The following is a 22,971-nucleotide window of genomic DNA, read 5'->3' as shown; positions in this document are numbered from 1 at the left end:
CACTGGGGCCAGCTGTGGTGCAGGGGCCCATAACCCCTGCAGCCAACAGTGCCGCTGCACCCGCCACCAGTGTCCCCTGGGCCCCACAGTGTAGTGCGGACCGCGGTGAGTGCGGTCTGCACTACATAGCAACCACCGCCGCTGGCCCTGGGTAATACACTCGTACTACCGGGCCACGGTGTGTTTGTTTTGGCAGCCAATCTGTCAGACAGACTCTCATTGGCATCTACATCCACGGAGGGAGCCGGGCAGGCTACCTCCTGAGCTCCGCCTTCCGACTCCCGCAGTGGGTGATGGGAGAGACATCATGACGTCTCTCCCATAGTGCAGAGCGAGAGCGGGTCGGGAGGATGAAGGAGCAGACAACAGCGGGCGCAGGAGCAGGGATTCAGGTAAGTTTGTGTTTGTTCTATAGGCGGGCTACTACTGGGGGCACTGCACATAGCGGGGACTACTACTGGGGGCACTGCACATAACAGGGACTACTACTGGGGGCACTGCACATAGGGGGGACTACTACTGGGGGCACTGCACATAGTGGGGACTACTACTGGGGCACTGCACATAGGAAGGACTACTACTGGGGGCACTACACATAGGGGGGACTACTACTGGGGGCACTGCACATAGGGGGACTACTACTGGGGGCACTGCACATAGTGGGGACTACTACTGGGGGCACTGTACATAGGAAGGACTACTACTGGGGGCACTACACATAGGGGGGACTACTACTGGGGGCACTGCACATAGGGGGGTTTACTACTGGGGGCACTGCACATAGGGGGGACTACTACTTGGGGCACTGCACATAGCGGGGGAGTACTACTGGGGGCACTATATAAGGGGCACTGCATAGGGGTACCACTACGTGGAGCACTGCATAGGGGGGCCCAAAGCATATTCTTGCACCTGGGCCCACCACTCTCTAGTTCTGCCACTGGGCAACAACTCCACTTCTAACAACCCACACTTTAGTAAATTTACCCCCTGTTCCCCACAACCGCTATGGTTAGGCAATTAGCCCGACCGGACATTAATCAGTGGGCTGTGCTGTTTGTTGATATACCACTGAATTGATGAAGCCTGGTGAGATGGCACACCATGATCTTAGTAGCGGAAAGAAGCCTTTCCTAGAAATATATTTTGTGATACTTTTCCTGTGGAATTTGTTGCACAGCATGAAACACATCAATACAAGGTATTTGCTACATATTACATGGTAAAGTGCTTTACCAGCTATTCCCCGAGAGTGTTGTTCCAAAACACGGCTAATGCTTTATTTCATTAGTGTCATAAAGCTGGTTTTGTTCATTTTCAATTAAGGCTATAAACTGGTTTTAAGCTTAACTAGACCTCACAAAGTACATTACATCCTTGAATGCTACGCTGATTCCTTGGATCGGTATTAGGTTCTTTCCTCAAATGAAATAGAAAATTAACTACCTAGCAAAATGAGTAGCTGTAATGTGCACCATACTAGAAACATGTGTGAACATATACTGAGATACATTATGTCCCTTTGTGTTTTTATTGCCCTCATGGCTGTACGTAGAGAACAATAACTCAGGATGCCCTGACAAGCTGATCTTCCCTTTATTGGAAAATGTATACTGTACAGTAATGTAGGCACAATTATAGTGGTAGGATATAAAGAGTAAACAAATGATATACGTACTATAGATTACAAGAGTAGATAAGGTCACACTGGAGTTTTGTGACACTATGGGGGTGATTCAGTTGTTTTATAGGATGCCTAAACTAATGGGCACCCAATTAGCTGCGGTTAGACAAGTTTCTGCTCGCAGTCTCCTGAGGTGGCGAGCAGAAATGTGCGATAAGTCTTCAGTTTGGGCACCCAAACCAGGGGTTAGTGGCTATATGCGGCTAGACCCCGTGCTTTTGGGCACACACACATGGCACCGGCGCCCAAATGGAACAACAATTGAATTGCTTCATTGGGCGCCCATTGTCTTTGGGTACCCCAAAAAATATTTAATCACTCCCTATGAAATTATCTTTATTGTGGAGCCCAGAGTCAAGTTCTCTGGCCACGGACCTATAGCAACCTACACCGTGAGGGGAAATCCACCTTACATTTACATTGTGAGAATAAGGCAATAAATATACAGTCAGGTCCATAAATATTGGGACATTGACAGAATTTCATATTTTGGCCTCTATTCACCACCACAATGGTTTTGAAATGAAACAAACAAGATGTGCTTTAACTGCAGACTTTCAGATTTAATTTGAGGGTAATTACATCCAAATCGGGTGAACGGTGTAGGAATTACAACAGTTTCAATATGTGCCTCCCACTTTTTAAGGCGCCAAAAGTAATGGGACTATCAACTCAAAAGCTATTTCATGGACAGGTGTGGGCTATTCCCTCGTTATTTCATTATCAATTAAGCAGGTAAAAGGACTGGAGTTGATTCTAAGTGTGACATTTGCATTTGGAATCAGTTGCTGTCGACTCTCAATATGAGATCCAAAGAGCTGTCACTATCAGTGAAGCAAGCCATCATTAGGCTGAAAAATCAAAACAAACCCATCAGAGAGATAGCAAAAACATTAGGTGTGGTCAAATCAACTGTTTGGAACATTCTTAAAAAGAAAGAACGCACCGGAGAGCTCAGCAACACCAAAAGACCCGGAACACCACGGAAAACAACTGTGGTGGATGACAAAAGAGTTATTTCCCTGGTGAAGAAAAACCCCTTCACAACAGTTGGCCAAATCAAGAACACTCTCCAGGAGGTAGATGTATATGTGTCAAAGTCAACAATCAAGAGAAGACTTCACAAGAGTGAATATAGAGGATTCACCACAAGATGCAAACCATTGGTGAGCCACAAAAACAGGAAGACCAGATTAGAGTTTGCCAAACAACATCTAAAAAAGCCATTACAGTTCTGGAACAACATTCTATGGATAGATGAGACAAAGATCAACTTGTACCAGAATGATGGGAAGAGAAGAGAAGGAAAGGAACTGCTCATGATCCAAAACATACCACCTCATCAGTGAAGCATGGTGGTGGTAGTGTCATGGCGTGGGCATGTATGGCTGCCAATGGAACTGGTTCCCTTGTATTTATTGATGATGTGACTGCTGACAAAAGCAGTGTTTCGGGCAATATTATATGCTCATATTCAGTCAAATACTTCAGAACTCATTGGACGGCGCTTCACAGTGCAGATGGACAATGACCCGAAGCATACTGCAAAACCAACCAAAGAGTTTTTTAAGGCTAAAAAGTGGAATGTTATGCAATGGCCAAGTCAATTCCCTGACCTGAATCCGATTGAGCATGCATTTCACTTGATGAAGACAAAACTGAAGGGAAAATGCCCCAAGAACAGCGTCTGGTGATGTCTATGCGTTCCAGACTTCAGACTGTAATTGCCTGCAAAGGATTTGCAATAAAGTATTAAAAAGTGAAAGTTAGATTTAGGATTGTTTAGTTTGTCCCATTACTTTTGGCCACTTAAAAAGTGGGAGGCACATATAGAAACCGTTGTAATTCCTACACCGTTCACCTGATTTGGATGTAATTACCCTCAAATTAAATCTGAAAGTCTGCAGTTAAATCACATCTTGTTTGTTTCATTTCAAAGCCATTGTGGTGGTGAATAGAGGCCAAAATATGAAAATTCAGTCAATGTCCCAATATTTATGGACCTGACTGTATAACAGGCTTGTTCTCCTCCTGAGGTACATGGAGATCTCCTTCTCTGTGGGCCCTCCAGCAGCACTAAGAGACACCAGCTATATAGTCACAAAGAATGGGACAAATGTCTGAGATGGTTTTATAAATGATCCTTTGCTTAACCACTTGCCTGGCATGGTCGCATCAGATGCGACCACACCAGGCTGGGCTTTCCCTGACATGGTAGCATCTGATGCAACCAGTCAGAAGTGCCCACTAGGCGGCTGCGGGAAACTAATCTTCCAGCAGCTGCCTACATCAGAGGGACCGGCAACTGTGGCTGCCCCACCAGCGTGTCCACAGTGATCAGGCATCTGGCAGCACCCCCCTCCTGGTGCTACTGCAGGCTCCAGTGTATCCCGATCACTGTGGCAAGCAGTGATCAGTCAGCATGCGTGACCCTCCTCCCTAGTAGTTGTAAGCAGGACCTGCTGCTCCTGCTATTCCCCACGGGCAGCAAGCGCCGCATCATCTGCTCCTGGCGCAGCTGCCAGCTTCGGCTGCTTCTGCATCCCCAGGCCAGCCACCTCCTACCTCCTCCTCCCAGCGCGGCAACGGCTTCTGCGTCCCCGGGCTGGACACATCCTCCCTCCTCGTCCCAGCGCGGTGGCAGCTGCTTCTGCGTCCCAGGGCCTGCCACCTCCTCCCAGCACGGCGGCTGCTACTGCCTTCCTGGGCTGGCCACCTCCTCCCTCTTCCCGGCAGCGGCTGCTTCTGCGTCCCCGGGCCTGCCACCTCCTCCTCCCAGCGCTGCTGTCAGTGCTCCGTGTGCTGCAGCAGCCAGTGGCATCCATACCCCCTCCTTGTTCAAGCTCCACCTCTGTCCCGATCACTGCTGGACACAGTGAGCAGCCAGTGTATTGTGTAATAAATATATATATATATAATAAAAGGAATATGCTTGAGCGTAAGTGCAGTTTCTTACAGAATGTCCTTGTGGAACTACAAGTCCAATAATAGATTGCTCAATTCATTTGCAGGCTGCAATCCACATCCACAGGAACAAAAAAAAAAGTTTCAGTCTGCTTGCACACTGCTTGTTATCAGTTCTCGTCCTCCCCAATGTACCCGAATCCAACCAGGAAAAGATTTCTAAGCAGCTGAATAAAGGGGGCGCCACATAGTGCATTAATGTATAACATTTTTATTTTAGCAATCACATCAGGCACTGAAAAATAGCATGCGTACCAACAATGGCGGTTAGTCCACCATAGGTTAATAAGTATAATGGATTTCTCCAGCAAAGCACCAAGTTCCTCCACAAAGTCTCAGAGATTTAATGTTATTAGGAAATAAAGAAAAAGCTATTTGTGTAATGAACATCCAAGAGTGGCTACAATATATATTATCTAGCTAAGATAGATAAAAATCGGAACCAGCCGCCAGGCCATCCGATTGTATCAGGCATCGATTCCTTGACAGCAAGAATTTCTGAATATACAGATGTGTTTTTTAAAAAATATGTTCCATTGTTAGATACATATGTGATATTCTCAACACACGTTTTACAATTATTGGAAACTTTTACTTGGGATAAGGAATTATGGGCCTGATTCAGACCCACTCGCGAGCGGCTGTCCGCTCGCAAGTGGGTCGATGTTCTGCACTGAGCATGCGCACGACGGAGGGAGCTCCGTCGTGCGCATGCGCCAGACGCGACGAGCGAAGGAAAGTCCTTCGCTCGTTGTGTCTGATCAAAGGGGGCGTGCTGTCGATGTTGATTGACAGCACGCCCCCTTTGGTGGGCGTGCCTCCCTGACGGGGGCGTTCCTAAGGGAACGCCTCCCATCAGAAGCCGGCCCACTGACATCACTAGTGATGTCAGTGGGAGTGATTTTGGCTCTGATAGAGCCAAAATCACTCCGGGCCTTGCGGTTGAAAACCTCAACCGCAGGCTCCGGCTCGCAGTTTCGATGGTCGCGATGGTCAAGACCATCGGGGCCATCAAACTGCACGCTCGTATAGGCTGTGGGTGGTGACCCACAGCTATACGAGCGTCCAGGAGGACGCTCCATAGTTATGGAGGACGGCCCTCATTCAGAGCGTGCGCTCTGCTCAGAGCGTACGGCTCTGAATGAGGGCCTATGTTAGGGGACTATTGATGTGCAGTCTCTGTATACCTCTATCCCACATAATAAGGGGTTACAATGTATAGACAGTGTGCTTGCTGATGATCCTGAGATGTATTCACATAAAATTATGTTTTTGATAGTCTCAGGGGCATATCCAATTAGCCGCGGGGTTTACCCCACGGCTAATTATCGCGCAGGTCAGGACTCAATTAGCGGGGACTTCACGCGCTGGTATCCCCGAGACCCTGCGCACGATTCCCCACTGTCAGGCTTCACCTCGCACCTCATGTAGGTGCGAGGTAAAATCTGCGTGAGGCCGCCCTATTCGGCCTCGCACGAGCGCGAATAACACACTGATTCCACAGTTCTCGCTGAATCAGTGTGTCCTCACGTGGAAGTCCTGTTTTTTTGACGCTGGGAAAAAGCTATTTTATTGAATAGCTAATCCCCGCATCACGGAACTTTAGCCCGAAAATTAGCCGATGGTGAAACTCTGCAGCTAATTGGATATGCCCCTTAGATTTGTGTTAGAACATAATTATTTCATCTTCTTGGAAGAATTTTTCCTTCAAATCTGTGGAGATGCTATGGGGACAATTTGTGCATCCAGAATTGCAAATTTATATATGGGGGAGTAAATATGTAACCCCTTTGCAGCAAATGTTGTACTTTTTAAGCGTTACATAGATGACATATTGGTCATATGGCATGACACAAAAAAACTGTTTAAAACATTTGTTAAATATTTGAATATGAATGACTAACTTATCATTTACATTTAACTTCCAACAAGAAGAAATTTAATTTTTAGATTTAGTGCTTAGTGCAAATAATTGTCAGGAGGATAATAAGAATATAGAGAAATACACATTTTTTAAGGAAGTTGACAGCAATAATTACTTGGATTTTGATAGCTGTCATCATAAAAAGTGAAAGAAAAATCTACCATTTTCACAATTATTCAGGCTCAGACGGAATTGCACTTCAGTGAAAAAGTTTGAAGAACAAGCAGAAATTTACAAAAAGAGATTTCGTGAAAAAGGATATCCTTTATTGTTAATGAATGCAGCGATTGATAAAGCCGAGAAATTAGACAGAAACAATTAATCAAATATAAAACACCGAATTTAATAGAAAAGATAAGGTAAATAATAATTGTAAACCAATATAATTGTTCTAATAGTGAAATACAGAAAACTTTAATGCAGTACTGGCATATTATTCAGATGGACCCAGTTTTATTTGAACATGTTGCTGCATAACCAGATATAGGGGTAAATGTAGTAGGTTGCGAATTTGTTAAAAATGCGAGTTTTGTGCTAAACTCGCATTTTTTACTCATTCGCAAATGTAATAGGATGCGACTATAGTAAAACACGCAATTTTTGGGCTTTACTATAACAAACTTCGCGCATCCAGATGTTTTTCCATTCTCTGGATAGAACTCGGGCAATGTAATAGAGTGCGAGTGCTTCACTCGCACATATTACTGCCTGAGAACTCGCAAAAATAATAGACCAGCTTCAGGATAGCGAGTTTATCCTGAGCAAGTCAGAGTAACACAGAAACATGCACATATCCATGAGATACGTGCATGTTTCTGTGTGTACATATAAAAACACTTTTAAAATTTAAATAAAAAAGACGTGCACCCACTCCCCAGAAGCATAACCAGCCCCGGGCTCTGTACAGCATGTCCTGGTTCTAAAAATACAGGGGCCAAAATGCGTCTTACAAAAGGATAATAGTGCCTACAAACTGCATCCAGGCAATCCAGATATACCTGCCCTGTCACATTGTGTGGACCTGTACTATTTGGATGACTTTAATTTTACCATGGTCCATCCGTGTGCATCCAGTATCAAGTGGCTATTACCGGCTGTAACCAAAGGCAAGTGATCCCCACGGGGAGGACCCGGTTTGATCAGTGCTGGGATACCACACCAGCCGCTGTAGAGATATTGTGGTTCCCCAGACTCAGGAGGAGAGCCATACAGTGGAGACGCACTGCCGCCATCCTCCACAAGTTATACGGGGAGGTAGACACTAACATTGCATTTCCTCTGGATCCCATACGCTCAAGCTACAGGAATCCCAATTTGTGCTTTTCAACTTGCTGGTGAGCATTGCACACTTTATATATGCAACTAAACTATACAGGAGACTGTGACTAATTGCATTTCATTAGTGAGAATTTATACTCAAGTTACCTGGTTTTATATTTTACATCGTTTTATACAAGGACCGATTTAAGTCCAAGGGATACTATTTTATACATTTATGTTTTATTATGTGGTAGATTTGATATATCTCATGTGTCATAATTGCTAATTTTGATTATGTATATTAAATTTGTTATATTTTACTAAGAGAAGCCTTGTCTAAATATTTTGTTTCAAAGTCAAGTGGTTATTACATTGTAGTAAACTTTATTAAGCTTCACTCTGAAGCGCAATCCAACAATCTTTTGGGTCTATGTGTTTACACATACCTTTCCCCCTTTCGAATGACTGGGGCACACGTGTGCCCAATCATTGCAGGAGCCGCCAGCCAATCAGCGGGCGTCTCCGTCGTAGCTGCTCGCCGATTTGCTGTGTGCGGTCAGCCTGTCTCCTCCATAGACTTCAATGTTGTGAAATCTCCATTGAAGTCTATGGTGGGAACCGCTACATTGTATCCAATGATGTAACCACAAGGTTACTTGAGGTGAACCTTGTGGTTACATCATTAGATACACTGTAAACACATACTTTTCCTCCTGTCCGGCATGGTTTCGGGGTTTTGCATTTTTTCATTACAGGTACCCCTATGGAATCCTACTGGACAAGGGGACATGATGTCATCAGGGATACTAGGTGAGTATGTGTGTCAGTTAGTGTGAGTGTGCATTTAAATAAAATTGTACTTTCACGGTGTGTCTTGTCTTTATTTAAATATTTCTTTGGCTGTGGAACTACAAGTACTTGTGGTTTTCCAAGTACCAGCATGTGGGGGAGGTTAGCTGGGACGTGTAGTAATACAGTTAAAGACAATATTTTAACTTCTAATTTTTACAGAACACAACACTATCAACCCGGCGCCTAACGGCCAGGGGTGCCGGAGATAGCCCCGGGCTATCAGCCTAGGCCTGTGGATCCCTGGCCTGGGCTGACTAGTGGGCAGGGGTAATGCTGGGCCATGGAACCCGGTGAAAGGGTTTCCATGGATGTGGCATTAGCTCCCCGCTAGAAAGAGTCCAGTGCTGGTTATGGAAATTACAGGGGACCCCTACTTGTTTTGTCCCGTTTTTCCACAACCAGGACCAGCTCAGATAAGCCCTGTGCTGGTACTTAATATACAGGGACCCCTTATGCATTTTGGCCCCTGTGTTTTTAGAACCAGCACAGGCTGTACAGAGCCCAGGGATGGTTATGCTTCTGGGTAAGGGCTGCATGTCTTTTTTTTTAACACAAAGACAGAAGCCTTCACGGATCTCACTGATCTGTGGAGGCTTCTGTATAACTTGCACCTTTTAATGATAGTCGCATTAAAAGGTGTTAGTTTACATAGATAAATACTCGCATAGATTCGCATAGTGTAGCAGTCTTGAACTGAAAAGTTTGCAGGCTATTACATTTGAGAGTCCTAGCACCAACTCACACCTTCAAACAATGAGAGAAGGTGCAAATTGGCATTTTACTTAAAATCGTGACCTATTACATTTACCCCATAGTCTTTAGGAGAGCCAAAACACTAAAATCATATTTAGCACCCAGTCTATTATTAGGTAAAAGTGAAAACATGAATATTGGTTTCCCTTTAGGAAAAACAGATGGGTTTTTTACATGTGGTAAATGCAAAGTGTGTCCTTATGGTTTAAAAGGGACTAAATCCTTCAGCAGTGAAAAAGAACCTGAAAAAGAATTTAAAATAAAGGGGATAATTGTAATATAACCCATATAATGTACCTGTTAGAATGTGGATGCGGTAAGAGATATGTGGGAAAAACAAAAATAGCCTTAAAACTTCGAATTTGGGAACACTTAAGAAAAATTAAAAATATGGTAGAAAATCACAGTGTTCCCCAACATTTTAAACAATGTCATGCTTGTAATCACAACTCCGAAATGTATGGGTCTTGAACATGTACCTGTTGATAAAAGGGGAAGAAATAGACTTAATCGGCTGGGCAGGAGAGAAACATTTTGGATTGTAACTCTGAATATGTTATACCCAAATGGGTTAAACGAAGGTTCTGAGATTACCCCTTTGTTTACCTAAATCTTCACTGCTTTGTCTCCAGCAATTTGGCGACACATGTGAGTGTTTCTAAATGCTGTATGTTGTTAGTTCCTTAATTAGCGAAGGATTCTGTATAAAACTCCATAAGTAAAGTATTCAGTCATTTTATGATCAGGAATAATATTCTTTTGTAGCATGATGAAAGTCACTGTACCTTATGTAATATGCTGATAAAACTATGCCATTCCTTGTTTTTTATGGTTTTTTATATATGTGTATTCATCACATTGTTTTTTACTACTGCTTCTTTATTCGTGTGATTTATTTTCATTTTGATATAACATGCTAGCAGCTGATTAGTTCATATTTAGAGATTAATTCGTAAATTTTTTGATTGGACGCTACATTTACTTGTGACCTATAAATAAGGTCTCTGGATGATGTCATGCCAGCCCTCTGACGAAGTCCATGTGACGAAACACGTAGGGCCGTGGCTTGGAGTGGTGACGTTCCTGGTCTCTGAGACTCTGTGGAAGAACTTGGTGCTTTACTGCAGAAATCCATTACACTTGTTAACCTGCAGTGGACTAACCACCATTGTTGGTACGCATGCTATTTTTCAGTGCCTGATGTGATTGCTAAAATAAAAATGTTAGACTTTTAAAGTATTTTATATATATATATGTGTGTGTGTATATATATATATATATATATATATATATATACACACAAAATATATACTGTGTATATATATATATATATATATATATACACAGCATTTGTATATACGTGTATATACTGTGTGTGTATATATATATATATATATATATATATATTATATACACAGTATATGTGAGGAAAATGTCTACAAAATGTGAATGCATTCTGATGTGATCACAACTTGTGTCCACACTTAGTACAAGCCAATGCACATGTATACAGTGGGGCTTTCTTTTATCAGTATCGAAGTGATTAGTTATACACGTGACCAATGAAGTGAGTACAAATCAACTTACACTTTGTTATAAGTAACAAATAAACAACAAACAGAGTATATACTCAACTTACCAATACTTTATGCATTCTGAAAACACCACTTAATCATCTTCATAAAATGTAATATATCCAGGGAGCCCTCATTCCTCACACCTGGTTCAATCAATTTACAAGCAGGTACCGATACCGCAGTCCATCAGTTCTGCCATGAGCTGAGGGCTATTGCGTAGGGACCCTGCACATATACTAGAATCTGGGTATTGACTGATGGATGTTAACCCCATATTAGTTACAAGCGGGGTCAGAGCCGGCCCTAGCCAATTTGGTGCCATAGGCAAGATTTTAGATGGTGCCCCCTAGCATATAATCCCACCTCCAATCTTAACTCCCCTACACACTAGACGATTTTGTTAACGATTTTGCCGATTCCGACGCATCAAAGCGACATATCGTTAAAATCGTCCAGTGTGTATGCATTATATCATGACCCGTGGGGTCATCAGCCGCATTTCCTGATCTTTTGTACATGCAGTCCAATAAGGACTTGCGGCCTATGATCCCATGCAGTGCTATGCAACGGGGGCTGGCATATTGGCCAGTACGGACCAGCCAATATCATGGCCCATCGGCAGGGGGGTCATATATCGCAATGCTGGGTACACACACCGTTTAGTGTATTCTCAACTTTATTTATATGTCAACGCCAGGGATATTATATAAACAGGTAACAAAACTGCTCGATCAAGGCAGTGTTAATTCGACACAATTTATTAATATTTTTCAGTATAATGTCCAATAACAATGTCAACCACAGCTCTTCTCTTTACCCTTCCTCAAAGGCCGCATCTATAATATCAAAGGCAAAAAGAAATAGGGGCCGCAGATAATGTAGTATGTTAAAAGCACAATGGGTAACTTAGGATAAATCACACCTATATCAGAAAACTAAATAAGTGGCATATCAGGGCACACAAACCTGTTAGTAGAAATTGCTGTCACTTAGTTTTCAAACCATAAACCAGCTTTTATCCTCTGGACGCACTTTCTACAAACAGGCTTGTTTACCCCTGATATGCCAGTTTTTAACTTTTGTGATGTACGTGATTTATCCTAAGTAACCCATTGTGCTTTTAACATACTACACTATCTGCGTCCCCTATTTCTTTTTATCTCTCTCTATATGTTAAATCTGACTTTCGCTTAACTATATGATGCAGTCAGGGCTGGCGACAGAAAATCTTGGGGCCTAGTATTGCAATGTTTTTGGGCCCCTCCATCCTCCCCGATACAGTACATGATAAGTGGAAGAGGTATAAGTATTGGGGGTTATAAGAATTACATTAAGTTGGGGACAGATAACAGTGATCCAGGGAGTGAGGGCGGGATGTACTAAAGGTAAAAATGTGGTAAAACCCCCGAAAATGCTGTACTAAGCACCTGGAATGCGCTGCATTCCAATGCTTCGCCCTGCTAGGTAACACCACCTTCGGGTGGTATTACCCAATAGAAGCCTATGGGCTTCTTATCGGAACGCTCCTGGCTGGGCGGGATTCGATTGGATCCCTCACATGATGCGCAGAAGGACTTCTGGAAGTTAACCCCGGAAGTCCCTCTGCCCGGCAGCATCGCAAAGGACCACTCTTATCAGGAGAGCTGTCCTTTGCAAATTTCTTGGTACATACCGTGGTAATGAACCACAGTATGTACTCAAAGTCACGGGGGAAGTACCGCATCGCGGAAGCGATGCTTAGCACATCCCGCCTTTAGAGAGATACAGGAAGGGGGAAGTCAGCAATTGCTGTTGATGTAGCTGGTCTGGATGTGATGACTATACAAAGATCAACCTTATTTAGTAACGCATAGGTTTTTTTTTTGTTTTGTTTTTTTAAACAAATTCTATATATATTTTACATTGTAGAACTATTATAGCAATTTAAAAATAGCTGCAGATTTAACAGTTATAGATAAGTTATTTTCATTATAATTTTTTGAATTTACAGGATAAATTAAGGGTTTAAAACAAATGAGTAACGACAAAGTTGCTCTGGTATTCTAATAAAGTTACCACAGAATGTAAATAATGAAAGTAACCCCATATGTTTGCATGCATTTAAATATTAGAGCACAAAATGTACCAGAAGTTTACCAATTATCACACACACACACACACACACAGACATACATCACACACACACACATACATACATATATCACACACACACACACAGACATACATCACACACACACACATACATATATCACACACACACACAGAGACATACATCACACACATACATACATCACACACACACACACAAACACACACACACACACACACACACACACACACACACACACAGACATACATCACACACACATACTTACATATATCACACACACACACAGAGACATACATCACACACATACATACATACATCACACACACACACACACACACACAGACATACATCACACACACACACACACACACACACACACATACATACATACATCACACACACACAGACATACATCACACACACACATACATACATATATCACACACACACAGACATACATCACACACATACATACATACATCACACACACACACACACACACACAGACATACATCACACACACACACACACACACACAGACATACATTACACACACACAGAGACATACATCACACACACACATACATACTGTACATACAGACATCGCACACACACACACAGACATACATCACACACATACAGACATACATCACACATACATACATACATACAGACATACATCACACACACACATACATCACACATACATACATACATCACACACACACACACACATACAGACATACATCACACACATACATCACATATACATCACACATTACACACACACATACATCACACATCACACACACATAACCTCCAGTTACCTGTTGCTAAATGTCTCTGTAGGCTGAGAAGCAGGTACTGCCATGGCTTGTACAGGGGAGGGGGCACTATGAAGGAGGCAGGGGCAGTGCACTGTCACAAGAGTCTGCACAGCTCCTGCATTACACACTATAGATGCCCCGCCCCTCCCCCTCTCTTCCAGGTTTTTTAACAATTTTAATATAAACAAAGAAAGGTTTATAAACTAAGTAAATTGAGCCCTTACCAAATATATGATAGCCGTCAGCCAGTCCCTTTCCTCCTCAGTTCCGTGTGAGGTAGAAATCAAAGCCAGGTCGGGGAGAGAACCAAGGGGGCGTGGTGCAGCAGGGGAAGGACAGCTCAGCCTGAGCTCAGGGCTGCCTGTGGCTGATCAGCATCACATGTGATATGGTGGGCAGTCTCAGGGGAGCCACCAGCCTCCGTAAAGCACCATTATAAGCCCATGCAGCCCTATTCACAGCCACATGCCAATCGCAACATATACTCTAGATCTTCAGATGGCACAAATCCGCCCCTGCTGTCAATTGACCACTGTGCAGTGCTGCCTGATCGGAGCTGAGCTCCGATCACCGCAGCGGCGGGGAGCTGCAGAGCCGTGGGATGCCTCCAAGGCATTCCAGATGCCCTAGGCATTTGCTTAGAATGCCTATGCCTGGTGCCAGTGCTAGGCTGGTACAACATAGCATACCAATTCTTATCTCTTACACATACGCAGCAAGCAGTTACATATAACCAATTCACAGATATACAGTAATGACGTGCCCTGGAATGTCTAGAGTTACACTATCTGCCAAAGCCCCTTTGTCTAGAGAATATGGGGGAAAAGTCACATACCTGCTTAGCGTCTCTACAACCTCATAATGCTCATTCATATGTAATGTGGCACAACACACCATATAAGATAGTACTAACTATCTCTTAAGGAGCCCACTGACAGGTTTAGGTACTAGCAGACACAGGAATATAGGCCTCTCAATATATGTCTTGTCTGACCCTAAAGGTTAAGTTAACCATACTCTGAAAATATGCATAGTAAAACTGCATGAATAAAATCTAATTTTCAAACCTCAATGGGGCCCGACACAGGTTCTAAAACTTATGTAGAAATAAAATCATTAATCCTATGGTGACAGCACAGCAGTCTACTGCTTAAAAGCAGCTGAGTCTCGGATGGTCTCATGGTGCAGAGTACACTTGTCAAGTACTTTTTCTTCTCAACAGTAAAGAGCATGAAATCAAGTTAAGTGGTCTAAACTAAGGTTGGCATATGTGTGAGGGATAATCTGAAGAACATCATTTATAAGGAAGTTATAGCAGTGTATAAAGTTGCGCTGTTCTATATTTCTCTAAAACAGGAGTAGCATCAAATGATGGAACCTGAGATTACTTTCCTCATTAAATGTTTATCAAATATTAAGCTTCTACAGTAAAGGGGGGTATCCACTTAGCGATTTAACCAAGCGATTGCACGATAACGACGTCGTTATCATGCAATCGCTTGCAAATCGCGCATGCATATGGCATGTTTTGGTCGGAAGCGACCAGCGATGTGCTGGTCGCTTCCAACATCCGACATCGCCCGTACATGCTGGTCAACCTGACGATCTCGTCAGGTTCAGCATGTTTGGGTATGATGGATGTGCCTGGACTGAAATAGTGAACGTTCAGTCTGGGCACATCACTAGATGTACAAACGAGAGCACGATTGCAATGTCGTAATCGTGCTCTCGTTTTGTATATCTATTAGTGGATACCCGCCTTAAGACAGAAGAAAAACCAAGGGAATTTCTAAAACAAATCATACTATTTTGGCAACAAATTCTAAACAACAACAAACTGTTTTAAATAACGTCATACGTATAAAAAAAAGTATTTGAATGAAATAGAACTATTCATCTAACATTGCAAAGTGACTCACAAAAGACTTCTTGGGGTTTATTTACTAAGGCTGGGTACAAACTAGACGATGTGTACCCAGCCTGACATTGGCAGTGATGACCTGGTGGAGGAGTCGGCATCGGCAAGTACAGCAATGGAGCAATGGCAGGGCCCATGCTGCATTTCGGCAGCATGGCCCTCGCTAATGATATCTTCCATCAGCACTGCATGTAGGGCCGACAGAGGATGTCACTGACGACCCGCAGGAGTGTGCATCATCAATGACTTAGTGGGTTCACACTAGACAATGTGCCCGATATGTCGGTCTGAAACGCCAAATAGGACAACATATCGTGTAGTGTGTACCCAGCTTAAGTGTTGGGTGTATTCGCTTTTATGCCCGATATTTAAAAGGGCAGTGCTTTTATTAGCAAGATATGGCTAGTAAAAGCACTGTCCTTTTAAATATGGGGCATGAACACGGACAAAAGTATCGGGTTTTACTTCGCAAATAAACCCCCTCATTCCTAATGTTTTAATAATGTGTTAGTGAAACATGGTGTCAGCACAGCTGATGTTTATTTTAATGTGTCATTTCTGAAGGATCATTTATGAAGCACATAGCTGTATTACATTATGGGAATAATTGAATTACTGTCCGGCACAATCTGGGATATACGCTGTAATTATGGCTATGTTATCACATAGATAATGCAGATAACTGCATGTGCTGTGATTCTAAGACAGCTGCAATGCAGCTCAGTCTGATCTGGCATATATCTCTTATGGGAAACATAGGACAAGCATTGTAACCTAACGATTGAAGAAACTCATTAAATGTGCCCACGAATGGCCATTTGCTAGGCCTTTTGGGAAATAAAGTCTTCGGTACAATTTCCTATTAAACAGCATACATCCCTATGGTTCTCTGGCTTGCTACTTCATGTCCTGCATATGATAAGTAAAGCAGTTTGTCTAAAAGTGAAAACATTAATCAGTTTCCCCGGTGTAAAAGCCTATGTCACCAGTTATTCTAATGCACGACTGGACCGTGGATTGCTCATAAGTAATTGGATTATATCAGCACAATTATATTAGATAAAGAGTGGGCTGTATTGGCAATCCCTCTATTTTTGCTGTGTTAGATGAATTCAAAACTTTTATCTAAATTGTTTTACATAACATTGTATTCAAAACAGTAAATGTCTGGCTACACTAAACTGTTGTTGTGGACACCTCTCCTTTAACCCCTTGCCTGGCACTAACGCATGAGATGTGATCGCACCCAAGAGTGCATTACCTGACCAGGGGGTAAATTTACTCAAGTTCGATTTGGTACTCAATTTTTGATAATATCAACTGAAATTGAATTTAAATCAAACTGCAAAATCCCTTAACAAATCCCTCATTTACTAATATTCGATTTGCATTCGATTTTCAAATCGAATTCGATTTTGGTTGATTTTAAGAAGGGATTTTGCATTCAGTTTATGAAATCCCTTCCAAAATCAAATCTCAAATCCCCATTAAAATCGAATTGAAAATCGAACTCAACTTCCTCATTACTTCCTATTGGGCCAAATGTATGACATGCACACTAATTAATAGGGGAAAAAATTGGAAACATGTGCACACTCTAGAAAAGGGAAAGGGTGTTGTCAGGTATGGCATAGTGCAGAGAGTGCTGTATCCAAGTTTTTCAGCATTTCTGAGTATGGCAGCTGTTATAAGTAGGGGAAGGCAGCAGAGGGGGGTGGAAGAGAGTGTCCTGCACTTGCTGCATCTAATCAGGAGGAGACTGAGGACCAACAATCTGAATTTGTTGTATTTAATTTACAAAAACAGATACTTACAGCTGAAATTGTTGGCAATAAGTGTAGCCCTAATCTGCCTTCCACTTTCTGTGCTCACATAGTCAGTTGTTGGTAACAAAACCTCTGCCTGCTCACTGTCTAAATCAACCACTCCCCCCAGATTATGAAATAATGTGAGATTATGCAATATACAGCAGTAAAACACAATATCGAACACTTTTGCCAGATGATATAATAATATGCCTCCCGATTTATCAATACACCTGAACCTTGTTTTTATTAGCCCAAAGGTGTGTTCTATCACAGATCGGGTGACTACATGCTAGCTATATGTGTCTTGTTATATTTATGCTCAGCAGGAGTTTGCAGATTTGACAATGGAGTCAGAAGCCAGGAGTAACAGCCATAGCCTAAATCACCTGTTGGGTGAAAATAAACAAAATTAGAACAATATAAACATGTAGGGGCTTATTCAATTGGGTGCGAAGATTAGCAAGGCTAAATCCTTGTGCCCCTCGCGCCCAATTTCAGAATTCCGCTGGTATGCGCGCTCCCGATACCTGTGGGATTCAATTTAAAAAATAGCAGATGCGGGGTTTTCATTATTGAAAACCTCGCGCTGCGGAAAATTAATTATTAAAAAAAAATCACTTACCTACTTTCTCCACGGCTCCTGGTGGCTTCCCCTCTTCTTACTGGAGAGGGGGCTGCTGGGAGTCCTGGGAAATGGTGGGAGGGGCAAGGGCTGCTGGGAGATGTAGTTCTCCCAGCGCCCAATCCTGGAGGGACCACAGTGAGACAGGGGGAGCACACTGACATCGGGACACACACAACACTAATACACACACACACTCATACACACATACAGCACACACACTGACATGCTCACTGCTGCTGCAGAAGACCCGGCTCCCAATGCTGGATGAAGAAGATGCAGAAGATAATGCTGCAGAAGGTAAGTAATTAAGGACTAATTAAGCTAATTGGATACTTCCAATTGCTTAATTAGTCCTCAGGGAGGGTGCCACCAGGGTGCCAGAGCAAGTCCCGGTGATTTCTCCTAAAATCAACAATTTTAGGAAAAATCATGCTTGCTCAGGAGGTGCGTAAAAATAATCCTCCCGGTGCATGTTTTAAAACAAAATACGCACCTAATAGAATAGCAAAAAACCCGCACCTGCAGGAAATCCTCGCAGGTGCGGGTTTTTTGCTAATCTCGCAACCTATTGAATATGCCCCGTAGTATTAGCTGCTTAATTAACACATACAAGTAACTTACCCTACAACCATCCCTCTGGCATTTGCAGAGATGGATGAATTGCTGAGGATGTAGGTATCATGGCATGAACCAGGATAGCCAGTCCCAACACAAATTTTTAGTTTTGCATCACAGACCATCTGTACATTCATGGAACATGTATGATGTCTGTTGATATAGACATGTGCAGTATTCCTGGGTGGTCTCAGCCCAATGTGTGGGCAATCTATAGCTCACAGAACATTAGGCATGCCTGAGTGACTATAGAAAGCTACCTTAAGTTTGTGCCAGTTTGACTCCTGATTGGGAAAGCAGATGTAGGTGTTGCAGAGGGGGATCAATGCCCGCATGACTTGGGTCAGCTGCCTGCTATAGGAAAGCTAGGAAATACCTAGCACTCTACCTGAAACTGACTAAAAGGAGCCAGTAGCAAAAAAAAAAGTAAAGCACACAGCAGCTTGTGCAGGCCTGATGCGTCATGTGACCGTGCAGTGTCTGGCTCAAGTTGAGTCTTGATGAGGTCATACAGCTTCATGATGTTGGAACGTGAGAGGCGGAACATCTGTATGACCTCACCAGCAGCCAGTATGCTCCTGGGTTCTCTCAGTCAGGTGGTGATTTGCATACCACAGGTAGGTGCACAACATAGCATAGCCTTGAGCAGCCATTATTCCTACAGCCAGACTGCCCCGCATGCTTTTGGGAACTTTTAAAGGCATAACAATCACTTTCCAGCCAATAGAATGTAGTTTAGAAACTCAAATCATCTCTCTGATTATTCTATTCATTTGGGGAGTTGAAGTTCGAGTTACGTTCCACTTGCAAATCGATGTTAGTAAATGAAAGGATCCTATTTTCGACTATGGGAAAACATTGATGTTTTGCCTATATTCGATTTTGAGTGAAATTCGGTTTTAGGTTCGATTTGAAATTCAATTTTGGCTTTAGTAAATATCCAATGTCAAAATCGAATGGCAAATCGAACAGAATCCAAAATCAATCTTTATTAAATCTCATACATTAGTGCTATTTCTCCGGATCACCTTTGTCTAAAGGAGGAAATTGTCAGTTAAGTGGTTAATAGCAAGTAGTGCCAGCAAATAAAACCATTTTCATTATCTTGGTCATATTTTTTTTGGTGTTCACTCTATCCCACCTTCCTTTTCAGGATAGCTTATATTTATGACCCTGGGAGAACTGTAGTCAGCACTGTTCCATAATAAAGTTATTCCCAGATAGGCATTTGTTTTTCAGCATATTTATCTGTTTAGAATTTAGATACACTCGTGTGACACCCCTAAAGCACTTTTCCATTGACTTCAGTGTAGTTTTGAACAGAAACAACCATAAATAAGATGAACATTTATCTTTATAAAATGACCACTACAAATGTCCAGAAGAAGGTAAAAATAATGGTGGGGAAAGTCCAACGTTCTGTAGCTTAAATGTGCTATTTTTTATTTTCTATTTCATCTATAAATATTAAAGTTTAACCATTCAGTAGAGAGTCAATGGTTCTTTCTGTTTTGTTCTTTTTTTACTTTAGACGAAGCCTCCAGCATTTCCTCATAGCCCGGGTATAGGCTTATATACATTCCCTTATGCAAGGCGCACATAGCATGTTTGAGGTTACAGCCCTTCTTATGGACAGGGAGATAGGATAGTGGAAAAAATCTGTGTGGAGTATCTCTTATATCGCCATCCATAAGGCTAGTTTCATTATAACATATGCCGGATTAAAAATCCTTCCTTTTTGGTTAATTTCAGAATGATAAAATGTACAGTAAATAAGTGATGTTGATGGAGGTCCTTCCTAGATCGTTATGGGAACGTAATAGACTTTGAAACTGATCAACCTCTTCTGATTTTCTTCCAGATAGTGTTCCGAAAGATCAGTGACGTGAAAAGGGAGGAAGAGGAGTGGATGAAAAGTAAAAATGAGGCTCCACTGATCCTCCCACCCGACCATCCTGTTCGACGACTATTTCAGAGATTTAGACAGCAGAAAGAGGCACGACTGGCAGCCGAGAGAGGAAGAGACCCCAACGACCGTGACATAGAGAAAGGCAACATACTGGTGGAACATTCTGCTCGCAACACAATAAAAGCTAGCCTCGTCACGGTCACAGAAAGTCCCGCCACGCCATTATCTTTCCAGGCGGCATCAACCTCTGGCGTGTCAGACCGAGCTAAGCTCCACGCTCCAGTATCCGAAACCGCTGGAGGTAAAGTGGCTGGGGAGTTTGTGAAAAGGAAAGGGTGGGCCAGGTTTAGAGATGCATGTGGGAAAGGGGAGGATTGGAACAAAGTATCTAAAGCAGAATCTATGGAAATATTACCAGACAGAACTAAACCCTCAGGGGAGGCTACTTTAAAGAAGACAGATTCCTGTGACAGTGGCATAACAAAAAGTGATTTACGTTTAGACAGTGTTGGGGAGACTAGGAGCCCCCAGGATCGAAGTCCTGTGCAGGCAGAAGTTAAACACACTTTTTATCCCATTCCAGAACAGACTCTCCAAGCTACTGTGTTAGAGGTGAAGCATGAGTTAAAAGAAGATATTAAAGCCTTGAACTCAAAAATGACAAATTTAGAAAAACAACTTGCTGAGATACTAAGAATATTAGCTTCAAGAAGGTGCTCCCAGACGCCCCAAGAAATATTTGAAATATCACGGCCCCAGTCTCCTGAATCAGAAAGGGACATATTTGGATCCAGTTAAACAGTCTGAAGATAGAAAAATAATTGTAGAGGAACCAAGAGCCCAGTTCTTCACCTTTTAAGCACAGTGTTCTGCTCTGCTTTATGTTTAATGATGTTATCACCATTATACAAGATCTGCATGTTCATTAATTATGGGCAAGCATAGACTGTGTCTCCAAAGTGGGCTCTGTAAACCATGATACAGTTATGAAACAGTTTACATAGGTTCATCTCAGTGATCTGATGGAACATCATGTCCTGTATCTCAATGACCTGATGGCACATCCTGTATCTCAGTGACCTGCTGGAAGTCCGGTATCTCAGTGACCTGATGGAACATCCTGTATCTCAGTGACCTGCTGGATGTCCTGTATCTCAATGACCTGCTGGATGTCCTGCATCTCAGTGGCCTGATGGAACATCCTGTATCTCAGTGACCTGCTAGATGTCCTGTGTCTAAGTGACCTGATGGAACGTCCTCTATCTCAGTGACCTGCTGGAACATTCTGTATCTCAGTGACCTGATGGAACATCCTATTTCTCACTGACTTGCTGTAATATTTAAAGGTGTGCTCACTGAATACAGGTTTTATGTGGCTTATATTTCAAAGTATATTCACACACATACAATTTGAAGCTCTGAGGAAGAGGAGACATATTCGATGGTGAAAACGTTTCTCCAACCAATGACTGGAGAAGAGAGGGGCTGGTGCACCTTTATTTCAGAATATTGGGAAGTCGTTTTGTAAAATTTCTTCCCAACAGCATGCCTTATGTAACTGTTTTTCCCGCTTGTCCAGTATGAGGGATGGACAAGAAAGCAAAACTGTATGAAACAACTTTCATTGCTGCGGCCTTTCTAGTAAGCTTGCAAAGCCACCTACTGAATGTCACAATATATAAGTAAAATTGTGGGGGGACTCCTAAAATAAATATGGAGATGTAAGATAAAACTGGAAGTATCACTCTAGATTATACAAAACTATATTTTATAAAGTTCCTGTTGTTTATAGTGGAAAAAATCTAATTAACAGTTATAGCTAAAACTGCAAACATTTTGAATAACTTTAGGTGCCCTGCCTTCTTGCAGCATGCAGATGCAGCTCTTTTGTCTATGGTGAAGTTTATTTGCAGCCTAAGATCATAGACAGCAATAGCATACATAGGGTATATGTACAAAGCCTTGGAGAGAGATAAAGTGGAGATATATAAAGTACCAACCAATCAGCTCCTAACTGTCATTTTTCAAACACAGCCTTTAAAGTGACAGTTAGGAGCTGATTCATTGGCACTTTATCTCTCTCCACTTTATCTCTGTCCAAGGCTTAGTACATCTCCCCCACAGCCATCTGCATACCGAAAGAAG

General features: G+C 42.5%; 1 protein-coding gene across 2 annotated transcripts in view; it reads left to right on the top strand.

Moving 5' to 3' along the window:
• The window catches only part of KCNH1 (potassium voltage-gated channel subfamily H member 1), a 541,044-nt gene extending 519,420 nt beyond the window's left edge, over nt 1-21,624 (top strand). For both annotated transcript variants that reach the window (XM_088477543.1, XM_088477542.1), the window contains one exon: nt 20,779-21,624. In XM_088477543.1, coding sequence (XP_088333669.1) covers nt 20,779-21,624 — 846 coding nt within the window. The remainder of the gene's footprint in view (nt 1-20,778) is intronic.
• Nucleotides 21,625-22,971: the final 1,347 nt, after the last annotated feature.

The sequence above is a fragment of the Taudactylus pleione genome, unplaced genomic scaffold (assembly GCF_031769625.1).
Source record: "Taudactylus pleione unplaced genomic scaffold, aTauple2 ptg000201l, whole genome shotgun sequence".
NCBI classification, from domain to species: domain Eukaryota; kingdom Metazoa; phylum Chordata; class Amphibia; order Anura; family Myobatrachidae; genus Taudactylus; species Taudactylus pleione.
This window is presented reverse-complemented; position numbering and strand designations above follow the sequence as displayed.